Genomic DNA, 17,939 nt, shown 5'->3' with positions numbered 1-17,939 from the left:
TCAATATTTGTCCCCATTTCAAGAGATTTTTTTTAGGCTTTTCCACTATCACAGGTGGTTTTTGAACCATCGTATTAGAGATCCTAAAATTTTTGCTTCAATTACTACTCCTCCTTTAGGCATTGATTGATTCCTCTGTCTAAGTTTTCCATCTTAAAGTTTTTGCAAAGTTTTGTGAAGCCTTTGGCTTCACACAGTATCTCAAAGATAATCTGCCCAGTTAGAAGGAAGTTAACTGTTTGCAAGTAGGTTTTTAAGATGCTTTCTCTTGTCCACAGACTAACTAGGTCACAGAGATGTACTTTTATCTATCTTTAGAAGCAGGTTTATCCAGCACAGAACTTCCTGAGAAAAAGAAACAGGAGTGCCTTTGGTGCTCTAACCACCTTAATGGTCTCCACCCAGCATTTCCAAGAATGGTGTTATAAATAGCTTAAACGTATCGCAGGTGACAGAGGGAAAATATGGCTAGTTTTCCAACCTAACTTCTGCCTGGTTGGATATATGCATGTACACAAAAAAACAAACACACACAGTCAGATAAGTGCATCCCTAGAGAGCCAAGGCAAAAGGTAGCAGCATAATTTGAATCGAAATTCACAACAAACACTTTAGATGAACCCCAAATTCAGAAGTTCCCTGTATGATCAGCCTTGTCACATTGTACCACTAGAAAGGCTTTAGTTTTACAGTGGGGGTTTTATCCCCCTGTTTAGAATAAAAATGAAAAACAACACAGATGCAGTCTGTAAAACTGAATGTAATTTGGAGAGTTGTCAAAGGTCTTTCCTCCCCAAATCCGCCAGGTAAATATCTCTGGGATTAAAACAAAGAAAATAAATTAATCTCCGCCTTCTTATTACAATACAAAGTGAGAGAAGCCAGGAAACCCGGCACAAAACCTGATGGTACACAGTGTCCTTAGATCACTTGGCCATTGTTTTCTCTCACAGTCACACATGTTAATGATGCAAAGACATTTAACATTTTTTGGCTTTGAATTTTCATGTCACAACCATAATAAATGAGCACATTATTGTTCATATTGCCATATCCTTTAGATGCACCGCCAATTTCTAGAGCCTGTGCATGCATGGGCAAGGACAGGATTTTGCCCACAAACAGCCTGACTGAATTAAATTAAGCAGAAACGTTGCCGTACAGATTCATCCGCAAAGTAGCGTTTCATGGCACAGTGTGTTTATGTTGCAAAGGTGTTGTATGGGTCAGACTTGATTTAAACCACCAATTCTACCACAGGAAGACCAAAGCTTCTTTGTTCTCTGTGAACCAATTTAGTTCTGCTTCATAACGCCTCTCTCTTATATGGCCCTAAGATGTCCTTAGTCGCATTTAGTCAGAAAACATAACTTCCAAACCAATAATATAGGCAATAAAATGTTAAACCCAGGAGAACAGGAAGAAATAAAGAGATTTGGGGTTTTGTTTGTTTTAAGGAATTTGAGCAACAAAGAAAAAAAGAAATATGATGAAGAATGAAGAAACAAGTTTTAACGTGGACAGCACCCGAGCCTCTCCCTTCTCCCACTGCTTGCAGCCGCTGAGCCCTGTTATGAAGCCACACAGAACAAGTCAATTTGGTGAAGAATTCAGACCACACCTCTCACATTTCCGCTATGGCCCTCCTCCTTTTGGAGACATGGAAACTTTCCAGGGGTCCTTGGAAGGAGGGTCTCGGAAACGCAAGAGCATGCCAACAAAAATGCCTCCTTCTATTGCTCTTGAGGGTTCATCATCACCACCAGACAGATCTGAAGATCAGAGTGACATAGGCTCTTCCAGTCTCCCCTCGATGTTCCAACAGCCAGCACAGCCCAAGTACAGTTCCCAGATGATTGACCTCTGCAACTTTGGTTTCCAGCTCTACAGAAGTCTGGAGCACTTTGGAGCCAAGCCCATTAAGCAAGAGCCAGTGAAGCCTAACACAGCATGGCCCAGTAGCCCAGCATTCATGCAGGCTCCTTACTCTTACTACCCTAAAGTCCACCCTGGCTTAATGTTTCCTTTTATTGTGCCACCCAACTTTCATTTCAGGAACCCCATCCAAATGAAAAGACCTCCAGACCCACCCTTCAGGAGGGCTGAAGTAAGAGAAAGTGGTGAAAATAAACAGAAAGTGGAGAGAGTAGATGTCAACCTTCAGATAGACGACAGCTACTATGTTGATGTAGGTGGTGAACAGAAACGCTGGCAATGTCCCATGTGTGAGAAGTCCTATACATCCAAGTACAATTTGGTCACCCATATCTTGGGGCACAGTGGCATTAAGCCACATGCTTGCACCCGATGTGGCAAGCTTTTTAAACAGCTGAGCCACTTGCACACACATATGTTGACACACCAGGGCACCCGGCCACATAAGTGCCAGGTGTGCCACAAGGCTTTCACTCAAACCAGTCACCTTAAGAGGCACATGATGCAACACAGTGACATCAAGCCTTACAACTGCAGGATCTGCGGCAGAGGTTTTGCCTACCCCAGTGAGCTGAAGGCACATGAGTCTAAGCATGAGAGTGGCCGAGAGAACATCTGTGTGGAGTGTGGTCTGGACTTCCCAACCCTGGCCCAACTGAAGAGGCACTTAACAACCCACCGTGGCCCTATACAGTACAATTGCACTGAATGCGATAAGACCTTCCAGTATCCGAGCCAGCTGCAAAACCACATGATGAAGCACAAAGACATCCGCCCGTACATCTGCACCGAATGTGGCATGGAGTTCGTGCAGCCCCACCATCTCAAACAACACTCCCTAACTCACAAGGTAAGCCAGCACGGGTTGCGCTCTCACCTTGCATCAGAAGGTAGTGGTGGGGATTGCAGGCCATGAAAGATACACCAATGAATCTCCTTGGAAAGAAGGTAATTAGACTACAGACCCTCATGCTGGCCCTTTGCCATCCGGAGAGTTTTATGCAGAGTAAAAACCCCAGCAGCACTGGCAATAGTAGAAGCTAGGTATCTTAGTCAGGCTTAAGAAAATACATACAAAAACTGCCTTGTTGTAAACAGGAGTGCAATTAAACCACCTGTATTGCTTCCCAAAACTGTATTTACATCTCTCAATTTCTCGGTTTTATCTTCAGGGTGACCTTCTGTAGCATAACATAATTTTGTAGAGCTGTGTAACACCCCCAAAATTTTAAGAGAAATTTTCTACTGAAAACCAGATGTATGTTTTTTCTCCCTCAACTGGGAAGTAGGTGGATTTGTGATAGACTGTACATATGCAGCAAAAGAAAATATATATTACTCATCTGATTTTCAAGAATCATTACGATGTGACATTTAGGTGAAAAAACCCAGCCAACCAACCAAAAAAAAAAAAAGGTAATAAAAATTTCCCTTATCCAGAATTCCCTTATCCCTTATCCAGAATTCCAGTTAAGAAAATTAGACAAGCAGGACATTTACCCCAGCCAATTAGTACCAAGTGGCAGTCTTGCCACTGCTGACAGCAATGACCGCAGAGTCATTGTAGGCTAGAAGAGGGCTTTGGAACACATCCACAAAGACCACTTTCAAAAATAGGAAAAATGTAACTATTCCATTCAAGAATGTCTAAAACTAGTTTATCTGCCTTTACAAAATCCCACACATTTTTATAAAAATTTGCTTCCAATATTTGCCTATTTTTTCCTTTAACACTTGTGTTTTGGCTTTTATACAAAAACCATTAAAAATACAAAAAATCACAGCATTTTGGTATTTTAGACACATTTTCTTATAAAAATCAACAACCTCCACTTCCACATTTGCTTTTTCTTCTCTATTACAAGGTTATGATTTCTGCTCTTTCTGGAGATTCCCTGGGCTTTGGATTTACCATGCAAAAACTCTACTAATTTAAGACTTGGTAGGTTTTTTGTCACAGGAAGTGCAAGGCCCCTGAGCCTTCAGAGTGCTTCTGCTTCTTTGTCCACAGCTGCAGGTGGATTCAGCTGTGAACATAATTAACAGCACTTAGCTGCCCAAATGCAGCTCCACATTAGATAGGCAGACACTTTGAGTTGCTGTTGGTCTTCTCGGTTTTTGCTTTGAAATTAGCTGTTAATAGCGCTGACTGGTACAAAAGTAGATATGGTTTCAAGTCTTCTGTGTAATGGTGGTCTATAGGAGGAGTAATAGCTCTTGGCACTTCACTAGGAAATTCCCATTATCTTCAGCAAGTTATACTGAAACTCTTAAAGTGTTTAGTGATAAATTCAATTATTTTCATAGCATCCAAATGACTTTTTGAGGAGCTGGTAGGTATGTCACATGGGTGTCACCCAGGATACTGAATTATGCAGTAGTATATTGACTGAATGGCATAAAAGGTGCTAGAAATGCTCTGTAAACATGAGATAAAATGATGTTGCTCCATTAGGGTCAGTGCAAGTCCCACTAAGATACTCTTTGAATGTAGTATGTACATCCTTACTCGGTGACACGGCTTGACTGCTTCTTGGTTATTTCAGATAATTTTCTGTAGCTATGCTTTTTTTTAGAAGCCAATGATTGTTCAGTTACCACAGGCAAACATTACTTTAGTCTCTTATCTGGTTAGCTTTTGTTCTTGGTCAATAAGTGTACACATTTGACCAATACTTTACATAAGCAGCAAAGCAGGACAGAGAAGCTCTGCTATTATGTCTCATTGATTTGTAAACATACTGATGGAAACAAATCTAATTATTTCAGTAAGCTTACACCTTCTTTTCCTTCTCTGTTTCTCAGACTCTCATAAGAATTTGCTAGGAGAAAAATACTTAGGTATCTATTACTTGAGCAAATGATGTTAGAAGTGGAATAATTTATTGGCTGCTTTGCTAATGCAGAATAAATAATTCATATATTTCAGTACTGAAAATGAAATGATCTAGGAAAATTTCCATCTATAGAATTTTCTGATTTTTTAAAATCTTCTTGCAGGGTGTGAAAGAGCACAAATGTGGAATTTGTGGCCGGGAATTTACTCTGCTGGCCAACATGAAGCGACATGTCCTGATCCACACCAATATCAGAGCCTATCAGTGCCATTTGTGCTTCAAGAGTTTTGTACAAAAGCAGACTCTCAAGGCCCACATGATTGTTCACTCTGATGTCAAACCCTTTAAATGCAAGGTAAGTGCATTTGGTGGCAGAGGTGTTTACCCACTGGATATTTCTGTGAAGTCATCATCTTGCAATATGACAGAATTAGAAAAACAAGACTTCCTAACACGTACTACAGCTGCATTTATATTAGCATAAAGTAGTCTGGCTTCATTTCTTGGTCCAGGTTCTGCTTAGGCAGCACAAAATAATGGAGGTAAATATCTGTGATTTACTCCTTCCACTTCAATGTTGGTAACTTTCACCCCAAAATATTTTTTTCCATTTGCAAGCATTTGGACACCATTGCAGTTTGAGTACAATAAACATACCTGACATTTGCTTAGTGCAGCCATCCAAACAGAAGTCTAAGTGCTAACAGCTTGAAACACTGACTAAAAACATCAAGTCATGCACCCCACAGAGAACCATGGAAAAGCAGCAGCTATGATTTCACACAGTGATGCTATGTAACAGTTCAAGGAAGGACTCAAAGAAAGCCACAGGAAACTACAACTGCAGAAGATATTTGAATGGGCCAAATGTAATTACCAGACTGAAATACAGAGCAGGACATCAGTATCCTAACAAAACAGCCTCTGAGACCATCTGGCCTTTTTAGAATCCTGTGGGAATTCCAGTTTACTGCCTCCCTCCAGCACACTGGAGGATGACATTCCCTTTCCATTCTCTCTTCTCTCCACTCCCCATAAACTTTTGAGGCTTTGGCTTTCTTGACAGTGCTTGTCTCTAATATATTCTTTATGAATTATTCATGTTTATATTCTTACTCAGTATTGGACACTACATCTGTTTGTTTTGCTGCCTATCTGGTTCATTAGTGTAGTCATACCTCGTAAAGTCAAAGGTTGTAGTTTTTATTCCCACTTTGATCTACTCTAAGAGGGCTATAAATATCGAGTAAACCATATTCCCAGTTTATGCCTAAGTGACTGAAGATTGATCTGGAAGAAATTTCTAGAACTCTTTCATCCAACATCTTTATGGAATTAAGTATTTTCTTAAAAGGAGTGTTCCACTGAGAAGCAGAGCTGGATGAAAAATCTTAAATGGAATTATTTTCTCTTGAAAAATGTCACAGGCAAATATGGATTTCAGTGATAATTCTAATATGAAAATGTAAAAATGAATCTTTTGTCCTTCCTCATTTTACTTTGATAACTTTGGAGAATTTAACTTTGAAAAAATAACAGCAAAGCCTTTCAACTTTAGCAATTTGATTCTTTGAAATTTATGTCCTATTAAAATGTTGATTTGGATACTAGAACTTAAGTTATACTACACTGATAAAATAATTTTTGTCACTGAAATACTTACGTAGTTCCATGTCAAGTCTGCTGGAGACATTCATTCTTTGAGAACAACTGAAAACCTGTCTTCTTGTTCCCATTTGGTCAGCATCCTTCTCTGATCCCTCAAATTTCAGGAAAGAAACTCAGTTGTTTTATCAGCTGTTCTGGATGGAGTGTTTGGACCCACACTATTTTTGAGATATGTGTCACTTGGCTGGAAGTTTATGTTCAGGTTAGGGATTGATGATGATGAACTGTTAAAACTTGGAGAAGGCAATAATGTGAGCCAGGAACTGGTGTACCACCAATATGTTCTCCAAACAGTAACAAAAACTCTACAGCAACACCTGTTTTTCTTACTTTTTTTTTTTTTTTAAATAATAATTCTATGTCCCCACCCAATGTTCCTAGGAAGAAAGAAACAAGTAAGCACAGTGAACTGGTTTCTCTTGTGCCTGAAGGTGTATGAATCAACATCAATGCTCCTGAACAAAGCGGTGACCTGTAACAATAAGAGAAGGGAGAATCAAGAATTGCTCTTTGGTGTTAGGAACATCCCTTGCTTCTCTGGCTGAGCCCTTCAAAGACTCAAGCAAGTATTTCTGGCTGGCATTCAGAGGGTTAAGGCAATGACCAGATAGCAGCCTTTTGGCACCAAGCTCCTCCTCAGCAGAAGGAAGGATATAGCTGTATGAACAGGCTGCTTAACAATGGCTCACATGTCCCCCGGGGAACCGCCTGCAAATAGATTTCATCTTGCTTTCTCTTGTACTTTTCAAAGCTTCCTGTTTTCTCACGGTCCTTTTGGACAGTTTACAGTCTTTCTCCCTCTCCCTCTCTCTTTGAGGAAAGGAACACCCTTCTTATGAAGAAAAAAAAAAATAAAAGAAGAAGAATGCAAGCAAAAGAGAGCACAGCGGTAGCCTTTATATTTCACCACATGAAATGGTTTTCTTTACCTTTTTCTCACAGCAAAAGAAAACATGAGGCTTTCCTATGTGTCTAATCACAACTAAGCACAGACTATCTGAAGTGAGGGAGCAGCAAATAGTTGTCCCTTCTGTTTCCTTATCCAGCTGCAGCCTGGGTCTGTGTTTGATTTTTCTCTGAAGAGTGAATTTCTCTTTAACTTTTAAAGGCCTGGGCCTGTCCTGCCGTGTTTATTTCTGTTTAAAAAAACCCATGAAAATATACTGAAGAGTTCTGAAAGAGTTGCACCAGCTGGTGCAATAGTGCTAATTCTGATTCATAGAGAAATCTTCTATGAAATTTAGTTGCTTTTAGTGCTGCAGTCAGTAATGTCTCAGACCCCCAACAAAGAATGTAAAATACACTTTGCAGTACATATTTTGAACTCCATTTTTTTCCCATCTGAAATCACAGGTTCATATCAGAAGTCAAAACCAAAGAAAACATGAGATACCTCTCACTTTGGGAAGAAACAGAACACACAGACAAATCTAGAAGGGAGACAATTCATGTGGTGGCTTAGGAAGACAAAATCTAGCATTGAACTAGTTGAGCTTTTCTAGTAAACTCTACTGAAGTCCTGTTCACCAGCCAGCACAATGATGCATGTTCAGCAGACTTGTAGCTGAGGTCTTTCTCTGCAGGGCTTGAATTTTATTTTGTCTAAAGTAGACAGCCTAAGGAAAGGTCCACAAGTGAGCCATATCATTCTTGCTGTCCCAAGATCTCTTGCATGAGCTTGGCACCTCCCTGAGTGTTAGGGTGCTCTGTGGTGACTTCTGCTGGAGTTTCCTCCCAGGCAACTGGCTCAGGGTCATCTTTCACACTCTGCTTACACTCCTGCACTGTCACAGAGCAAGAAAATCTTGTACACCTTCCTAATTTGGTCTGAAGATTCAGACTGTTGTTTGAGTACTAGCTGTAAACTCCAGCTAGTTCTGAGTTCCTGTCTTCCAGCATGTGAGCCCAAAACCTACTCCCTTAGCCTTCTTCATCATGGACATTAATCTGAAAGTCAACTTGTGCCTTTTGAAAAGGATAGGTTATCCAGAGACCATGCCACAGAGCCATCATTCTGAAAAACAATTTTCATATCTGCATTTCTTTTGTTTTCCTGCCACACCTCTCCACTCTGGTACCATTTCCTCACGTCCCCAGAGATTTCAGCACAGGAACACATTACACATCCATAAGACTGTGCATTATTTTGGGAAATGGAAAACCTACCCCCTTTATTCAGAGACATAAATCTTTTATGCTATAAGGTGCTATCCTTTATGAAGTCTCCTGTCTTTTTATTATGAAGAAAGAGAAATAAATATTGCCTTGACAAAAAACCATAAATGCTCCTATTAGACATGTTGTAATATTCAATAGCTTATAAAGATATAGATTTGCATGAAGCAATCTAGTCATTCACCTGTTCAGCCTGACTTTCCTTGATCATCAGTTTAGACAGAGGAGCGAAGACGTAGCCATCAGAAAGCAAAAGCTGGTGAGAGCACAGGTCAGCCACAATACAAGCAGATAACCAGAAACCTTCTAACGAAAGGTATTAGAGAGGTATTGTTATTGGCATTCTTGTAGCCAGAGGAATATTGGCACATCATAGACTGTTCCAGCTGCTGTTCTTCCCAGCAAATTTTCTGTGCTCATCAGTGCTGCTTTTCTTTATTTCCTCCCAGCACTTTCCGAGGGTTTTTTTGGTGTAATCATTTCATGGATGTCACCCAGCATATTAGCTTTCTTTGATTGCAAAGGAGAGACTCCTCTTTCCTATGTGGATGGATGACCCTTGGAATTAAACATCTTACTTTTACAAATGAATAACTCATTTTCAGTGTCTATTTTTTTTTTCTTTCCACTTTCTCAGTGGACACTTTACTGATAAATTTATTTGCTAGAATGCTCCTTTTAGCAAAATCACAGAGAAAATCACAGACGAGAACTAATGCAGCTGAAGTAAACATGATTTTAAAAGCAAGTTAATATTTTCAGACTTTTTGCACATTGACTCAGCTCTAGTTATTATTTAAGAACAATACACCTGCAAATTTTTCTATTAATGATCTACATTTATTTTCCACTACCTACATATCATGCAGATAGTCCAGGTGATGGTTTCGTGAATATGAATCAAAAAGTACTGCAGCAGACCTTCTGTGTTATTAAAATTAAAAAAAAAAAAAAAAATCAGAAGTCAGATTAGACCAAAAATTCGGTGGATACTCAGTAATCGCTTTTTAATAATTTTCTCCTAGATGAGTACACTGCTTGATGTAAGTTTTGGTTACTCGGTAACGGTGATTCTGACTCATATACTAATAAAGACCATAAAAAAAAAATAATTCTATGGTAGAAGTATTTGTCTAAAAGCATTCCAAATGAAACATAACCAAACAAACAAACAAAAAAAGAGATGAAGCAGAAAGCAAACACAGAAGTTTGCAGAGAATGGAAAAGGTCACTTGAATGTGAACAAAATTGTAAATCCTGATAAGGAAAGACTAGTAGACAAGTAAGACTAGAAACTTGTAATAGTGATGTCAAACTCTCACGTCTTGAGAATACGTTTGATTTATAAGAGACCAGACTACAAAAGGACTCATCTAGATAAACAACAACAATGAAAAAAACCCCTTATTGTTTCATCAAAGGGAAAACAGCATGATCAATGGCTGGAGCTGGCAGGAACAGCTTCAGGGAAAGCTGAGTCATTCCTGTGGCTCCATGACTGTTTAAATTCCAGCTTACTCACCAGAGACACTGAAACACAGAAGTCGGTAAACCAAAAGATAAAAGGATCAGAGAAAAATGGGGGAGTAATAAACACAGAAAAAAAAAGGAATTGCTTTTTCTAGCTTTAAGGAAAATGTGCAGCCATTTCATTTGCACTTAAGGGGAGGTAATATTCTGCTTGTCTGTTTCACAGAAAATTTTCATTGGTTTTATTTTGTATCTCCATCTCTGCCTCTCATTGTTCTTGATTAAAGATTAGATTTATAAACTACAAATGAAAGGGTTCGCCAGGGCAGAAAGTTGTACTTTGAGCCTTCCACATTACTCACTTAAGCCTCTCCCATCCTTACGGCAACATTCCCTGATTTTTGAGAATCTTTGACTGTATGTCTGTCCTAGTCACCAAATGTAAAAAAACCACAGCAGTGCAGAAGGCCCTAGATAGACCAAACTCAACCACATATTCCTGTCTGTAGGATTTTTGCCTATGTCTTTGAAAAGCAGATTGCAGTCATAAACTGGCAGGGCTTAAGTTGAGAAAATTGAGTTCTGTTTCCCTCTAAACTGTTGTGCTTGGAAGTATCTAAACTAATAATTTTCATTTTTATTGTTTTTGACAGCTATGTGGAAAAGAATTTAACAGAATGCACAATTTAATGGGACACATGCACTTGCACTCGGACAGTAAGCCTTTCAAGTGCCTCTACTGTCCCAGCAAATTCACCTTGAAGGGGAACCTAACCAGGCACATGAAAGTCAAACATGGGGTCATGGAAAGAGGATTTCATTCTCAAGGTAAAATTTTTTCAGCAAAGTCATTCTCTGAGAAGCTTGAAGGTGCTCATCAGTCAACCCAAGTGAGCTTTATACCACAGATATACAGTCTTGTACCATAAATCCAATGCTATTGGAAGAAATTGTATCCTATAAGCCTGGGATGTTGTTATTAACTATCTGTATTACTCCAGCGCTGCAAGTCAGAGATCCCCACTTGACTCAGAGACCTTTCAGACCAGATATCTGGTGGCTCAGGGTTACAGACTGAGATGCAGTAGTAGATGGAGACAAAATGAGACAGTATTTATGAATACACAGGAAATAATTTCAGCACACCAAGTTGTTGTTGCCAGGTGTTAGGAAGAATACAGTCAGCAGTGTGAGAGCAGAGGATTTATCAAGTTATACCAGTTATTTTTGTAGGTAGCCCGTGGCTCCCTGTCCCCATCACTGTGGGGGATGGAACAATAACAAGATCCACAACACTGCAAAGCTTCTCCCAGCCTCTGGGTACCCCCGAGACACAAAGAGGAGCGAGCAGGAGGAGACTAAGCCTTGGTGAGGCTGTGGCACATGTAGTTGGCCAGAGGAATGATTGTATGACATGATCTTCCTGACTGAGGGTGTAGCTACATTATTTTTCAATAAATATTACAGTTTCAGGGGGCTTGATTCCCGGATGCTGACATACCACAACCTAGCAGCCAAGGACAAGCAAACATTTTTCCTCAGAACATCTGGTTAGGAGTTTATATTTTTTTCTCATGTTTGAGGTGCATGCCCATAGTTCATAAGATGAGGGTAGAACATAAATCCATTCAAAGCTGATAGAAGCAAAATATGTAGAAGATTTCTCAGGTCTTGCTCACTGGTTACTGGATATGTCTGGAATGGGAATGGAAAGCTGAATGCCTCTATGACCGGGAGCCTTTCTGCTCAAGATACAGTTATTCTGCACAGTATTGACAGAGGTGATTTTAGACCAAGGTCATAGGCTCAAGACCCTGTTTACAAAGAAGCAAGTGGACAGGTGAAGAGGCTCCTTCCTCATACATATTTTTGACTACTCGAGCTATCCTGCAAAGCACTTCCTATCTTCCATCTACTACATGCACTTTCTAAAGTCAGCCCCCTCTATGCACATGTGCCAATGCTATCTAAAGAAGTGGGGTAATTAGGGAGGATTGTTTTGAGAGTTTGAGTATCCAAGATATTTGGTTTGTTGAGAATTTCTGGATAGATAACACTTTCATGGGTAAGATTTCTTGGTGTTCCTCAAATTTGGACTTCAGAGCAGCCTAGCATGTGTGTAAAACACATACTGTAATGGCATTTACCATAAAATTTACAAATATTAATAAATGGCTATTTTTTTTTTCTGTGAATCTCCTACAGCACCATGCTAGTACATGATTACTTGTAATTGAAGAAAGCCTAAGAGCTTTTCCATGTAGAGAGATTCTTCAGCCTTTGAGGCTTATCAGACAAAAGACAATTTGTAAGGGCTGCCACCTGCTCATGAACCATTTTAACAAATACAGGCTGTTTCAAAGTAGCATCCATATCTAGTGAGTCTGCATAAATCCTGCAGAAACCGTGTTCAGTTACTGAGGGGAAAAAAAAAAAAAACTAAACTGAACAAAAGCAAGGAAAATACTGACTTAGATTTTTGCTACTTGGTGAAATCCATGCCCCAGTACTGTCACCTTTCTTTTAATTAAGAGAGGCTGTGCCTGCAGAGTCTGAGCCTTGTTCTGTGTATCCGGATGCTCAGAGCACATCTGAGTCCACACATGTCTCCTGGGTAACTTCTGGGTTTCCAGCAAGACAAACCAGATCCAGGACTACACTCAGACTTACACTGCACCACTCAAAATCTTCATTTCTTTATAATGATATCCTTAAGCTGAAGCACTATCTACCTTTTCAGTGGCATGAGTGGCTTGTCAGTGGATGGCAGAGGAAAAATTAAGGAGAGTGGAGTTCATAGACTGCTGAGATACAATCGTCTTTTCATTTTTATAGTAGTAACTTTGAACCAGAGTGTCCACAGAACAAACACATTAACACGTCTTCCACCATTCTGGAAAACAGACAAAAAAAAAGAAGTAAAAAAGCAAAGACTTTGATTTTGGGCTGTTATGCTTTAGAACAAATTGTCCATATAAAAAAAATAGGAAGGGAGAAGTGGGTAGGCTAGCTGGCAAAAATAGTTTACAAGAGGCCAGGTCACTTCACTTTTATTCCTAGCTCTCTCATCAAGTGTCTGGCACGAACAGCACAATGTTTTGTGTGTCCTGAACTGGCTGTGGTGTGTATACAATAATACTTGTTTTAACAGCATCTCAAAGGAGATGCTATGAAATGCAAACAGAAAAGTGCTTGGACATAGTTGGGTGGAAGATAAATGTAAGAAACTAGATAGAAGGCTGCCTCACATTTTGTTTTTTGACCATATATCATGTAGTAATATTTCCCATATGTAAATTGTTCCTTTTCTTCCCCCACCTCAAATCACTACAAGGTTTTGGAAGAGGAAGAATTGCTGCGTCCCAGACTAATGTCTTGAGAAACTTGGAACAGGAAGAGCCATTTGATCTTTCCCAGAAAAGCCAAGGGAAAGGAATCTCGTTTCATTCGGATGGCGAGAGTGCTAAGGGAAGCTCATGCCCAGAGGAAGAGGAAGACAACTATTATGAGGCAGAGCGCTACAGCCCTGGCATGTACCACCATGACAACAAGCTATACGTGGCTCAAGATCTGTCTGGCAAACCTGTGTGCATGATGAAGGACTTGAGAGAGTCCTACTGCAATGAGAAGGAAGAAGTGCTAAATGAGGGAGGACTGGAGAAAAGGATAGGAGATTCAGACAGACAGGAGAGCCAAGGAGAGAGGGAGCTTGCAAACAACAAAGAACACCTCAGCTTTAGATCCTTTGAAAAGGCCAGAGTTGGCCACTCTCTCTCTGATTACTTGTATTTCAAGCACAGGAACAAGAGTTTGAAAGAATTGCTGGAAAGAAAAATAGAAAAGCAAACAATGCTTATAGGCATTTAAAATGAACATTTTTTAAAAGCTGGAAAATGGGGATACTTTTAACATGAACTGTGATTTACCAAAGCCTGGAAGTTTGTAGCATTCTTTAGCAACAAACACGTCAAATTAATAAAAATAACTTAAGGTAGACCACGTACATGAAAAGAACGAAGCAGTCCAAGGTCACCAAGAAATGCAACAGATATTGAGCAATAACATTTTTATACTTATCCATTTGATGTATAAGCAGACAATGGGGTGGGCGTAGAAGTTTATTTTGCTTTTTTGGGGTGGCAAAGACTTATACGCAATTGTCTAGTTATCGAAAAACATAATTTAGCATTTGATTTATTATGTGGCTAAATATATATAAACACTTCTAACCATGCATCACAAAAAAAACCCTGAAAATACTAAGTATTTCACAGTATAAACAAGAGTACTGTTAAACACGGTGTGCATGAAAGTGCTGTCACTCTCAGAACTAACAGCCCCACACCACACCATATCGTTGCTTATAAGGGGATAAGGATTTAATAAGTCATTTAATTAGTCCTATGTCATTCTGACAACCCAACTCAAAAGGTTAAAACCCCTATATATGGTACATCATTTCCAAATATTACTATCTTCTTCACTTACCTTCCAAGTTCTTGATTTGAAATACCTTGCTATTATGCTCAATATATATATAGCAAGTTATCATTAAGGATAGTCGTATACTTATGGCTTGCAAAGGCTAGAATCAAGTAGTTGCAGCTCTCTGCCATTATAAGAAACCACTCACCCTACAGAATTAATGATTCTCACACCTACCAGTTAATCAACATTCACAGTGCAGCAGCCCTTATTCATCATACAAAAATGGGTTTTATCATATTTATCATATAAAACTGAGGTTGCAGAAGGTGGTTTCATTTTTCAGGGCTCAAACTTGACATAATAAAGATTCTGAATAGAGAGCAGAAAAAGCTGTTGATAAAAGAAGCTGTAATGTACGGGTGACTTTTAAATGTAATTAACTCTACAGCTGATGTATATACTTTTTTTTAAATAAAAAGGGGATATTAAATTGAAGTGGAATGTAGGTCACTTTAGGCCTAGAATTAATGATTTCTTTAAAAATAAGGTGTATTTCAGAGGTACATAGCCATGTTTTATTTTTTTGTCAGTAATTAGCTTTTATCATATACGTTCAACTTCCTTGCTTCTACTGCAATATAACTACTCTTGAAAAAGCAGGCATTTTTCTTTCAAGGAAGACATTGTGGTCAAGCAGAAGAATCAGACCATTTTCAGAGTCATATGTATGACTGCAGTCTTTCTTAAACCAGAGGGGAAATGGTCAGGTAGAAATTCAGCATGATTTATGAGATTGTCTCTTAGAAAGACTAACAAATCCTTTGGTTACTTTCTTGTCAATATGTTGTCTCTGCCAGTTAAAACCTCCTATTTGAGAACATGGACAGCCAAGACCTTGGAGCCACTGACTCTTAGAAACAACTCTCTCAAGGTGGTGTAGTTTCCAGCTATGCACTATTCAAGATCACTCCCCTCCACCTCTGCAGCCATATTAGTTCCTACGATAACAGGAATAAGCAAGGAATCAGGAACCTGGTTGCAATTTCTGTGATGGTGATCATGTAGATGAGCTGAACTTAGCAAGTCTCTTCATTTCTGTGGTGGGTAAAGCAGAAAGGCATGCAGCCCTTCCGTTGCAAAGACCTCTTGTCTTGGAGAGTGTTATGGGGTAGCATGACAATCCTTATCATGAAAGAGATAAATTATTACATATCAACAGCACTCTAGGCAGATGGAAGGGAAAGTGCCAGACATGTCCTTAGGAAAGGAAATCACTGCAAACAGGCCTGGTTCATCTGAATATTTAACCCACTTTCAACCATACCTTCACTGCAGCCAAGTTAGCCACTTCTACACCCCCACTTCTCATGGGAGTAAAGCCAACCACATACACCCAGGTGGAAAGGAGTAGAGGTGTCCAGAATCGCAATGCTATTTGGGAATAATTTGTAGTGTGAATCCCTTTTCTTTCATTCTTCCTAGAAAGCAGAGAATATTCCGTTATAATGAGGCCTTGAGACTGTGCCCAGTCACATAGTCACACTAAGCTAATTCACAAGCATCCAAGGGTAATTCGTGTTAAAGCAGTAAAGAACTCCTTTAAAACTGTAAGTCACCAATCAGAGGAATTGCAAACAAAACTATTACTGTGATAAGGAGACAGTGTCAAGTGACCCAGCCAAAGAGATCAGGAGGTGATAATCCTCCATACTGCAGAACATAGTGCAGCTGGGTCTAAGAGACTTGCTACAGAGTCCTCAAGGGACAAATTAAAAGTGAAATAACAGCCTTCATTGTGAAGCACCTTGCTTTTCAAACATAAGTTATTTTCAAGCTATTTTTATTGGCACCGTTTTGGGAACAGACAGTAACAGCCTTTGCTTTTTAATAGCTTTGAAAATGCTTTAAAGAAATTTGCTCGCATAATGAAGTTATTTCCCATTTCTAATTTTCTAGGGATTAGCTTCCTTGTTTTGCTTTGAATAGAGACCCAGAAGTCCTGTAGAGACATTGCCTGTGTCCTGGACCTTAGGGGACACTGTTTTCACCTCCTTCTTAATCTAAGACTCTCTACCTTCCTCTTGCTATATTGTGGAGAAAAATATATTTATCTATCTCTTCTCTGATATTTGGGTTTACAGCTTGTGGTAACACATGAAGTCAAAGCCCAATCTCCACCACCTCTACATTAAATCACATCCATACAATTTCCCCGCATTATAATATGAAGCCTAAATTCATCCTTTTGGAGACCATCAGAGCAAATAAACAGTTACCACAAACTCATACAAATAAAATGCTTTCCAAACTCATACAAACAAGAAGCCCTGCTGAGGAAAGGTAAATTGGCCAATTGATAGGTTGGTCTGAGCAAGTGAAGGTATGTGGATTGCTAAATCGGAGGCTTTTCTCCTTTTAAGTGCAGTACGGAGAATTCAGCAAGATACTGTACAGAACAGAGTAGGTGGATGAAAAGTCAAAAGTCAGGTTAGTAAAATTTGAGGGTAAAGAAATACAACATATTTACTGAGAAAATGACATTGTAAGTAGCATTGGAACAAGCTGGTTGGAGTCTGGCCACCAGAACTCAGCCATGTCCTTGTGAACCCGAGTTCTCTTGGCTGCCAGGCAGCCTCCAGTCTGAAGGTAAAGGCAAGGTGCTCGGTGTTCAGCAACTCAAAGGATGAAACACTGTGATAACATTATAATAGAAGTTTATACTGTGCTGAGTCCCATAAAACAAATTACTGGAAAGACCAGGTGATGCTACTGTACCTGCCTTTTTACAATTCTGTGTTGGTCTACTAACTATTCTCCAGTTTCTCTCTTCATATTGTGCTGCTGGGCTCTGCTATTATGAGTGTACAGTTAAGAAGTAATATAAGTACTATATTTATTATTCCACTAAGTTTTTAATAATTATTAACAGATTTGAAAGTAAGTCATGTCTGCTTAGCTGAACAAGATGTAACAGACCTAACATTTTGTACTCCTAACAGATTTCGTGCATAATGTGTTGTATACTTATTTCACATAGAACACTGGGTTCTTATTTAAAGCCCAGACTCAAAAAAATGGACCAACTATCTGTGAATGTTTGGTTTCTGGCTTTCTGTCTCAATAGTAAAAGCATGTATGATGTATTGTATTAATTTAAGCAAATAAACATGTACTGGAGAAGCTGTTGTACTTTGTGTTGAAATGGATCTGGAGTTCTTAGCACTCTAGCTATTTTATGTAGTAAATGGATGGGGCTGGTCTGATGCGGTCATACTTCACTCAGCACCGCTGGACAGTGGTGCTTGTACAAAGAAGCCTAAAGCAATGATGAAGGAGTAATAAGAAGACAAGGGCTTCTCTCTGAAGTCTCTCTGCAGGGGGGACTTACAGAATGCTCTGGAATGATTATGGAATTTGTTAATTTAG

General features: G+C 39.4%; 1 protein-coding gene across 4 annotated transcripts in view; it reads left to right on the top strand.

The window, feature by feature from the left end:
* Positions 1-17,693, top strand: part of ZNF366 (zinc finger protein 366) — a 35,132-nt gene extending 17,439 nt beyond the window's left edge. For all 4 annotated transcript variants that reach the window (XM_005511858.3, XM_065047282.1, XM_021300332.2 and 1 more), the window contains 4 exons: positions 1,458-2,785; positions 4,936-5,127; positions 10,739-10,913; positions 13,420-17,693. In XM_005511858.3, coding sequence (XP_005511915.2) covers positions 1,487-2,785; positions 4,936-5,127; positions 10,739-10,913; positions 13,420-13,952 — 2,199 coding nt within the window. In that variant the 5' untranslated portion in view covers positions 1,458-1,486 and the 3' untranslated portion in view covers positions 13,953-17,693. The remainder of the gene's footprint in view (positions 1-1,457; positions 2,786-4,935; positions 5,128-10,738; positions 10,914-13,419) is intronic.
* Positions 17,694-17,939: the final 246 nt, after the last annotated feature.

This window comes from Columba livia, chromosome Z (genome assembly GCF_036013475.1).
Source record: "Columba livia isolate bColLiv1 breed racing homer chromosome Z, bColLiv1.pat.W.v2, whole genome shotgun sequence".
NCBI lineage: Eukaryota > Metazoa > Chordata > Aves > Columbiformes > Columbidae > Columba > Columba livia.
Note: the sequence above shows the minus strand (reverse complement) of the source record. Positions and strands in the feature narration are given on the sequence as shown.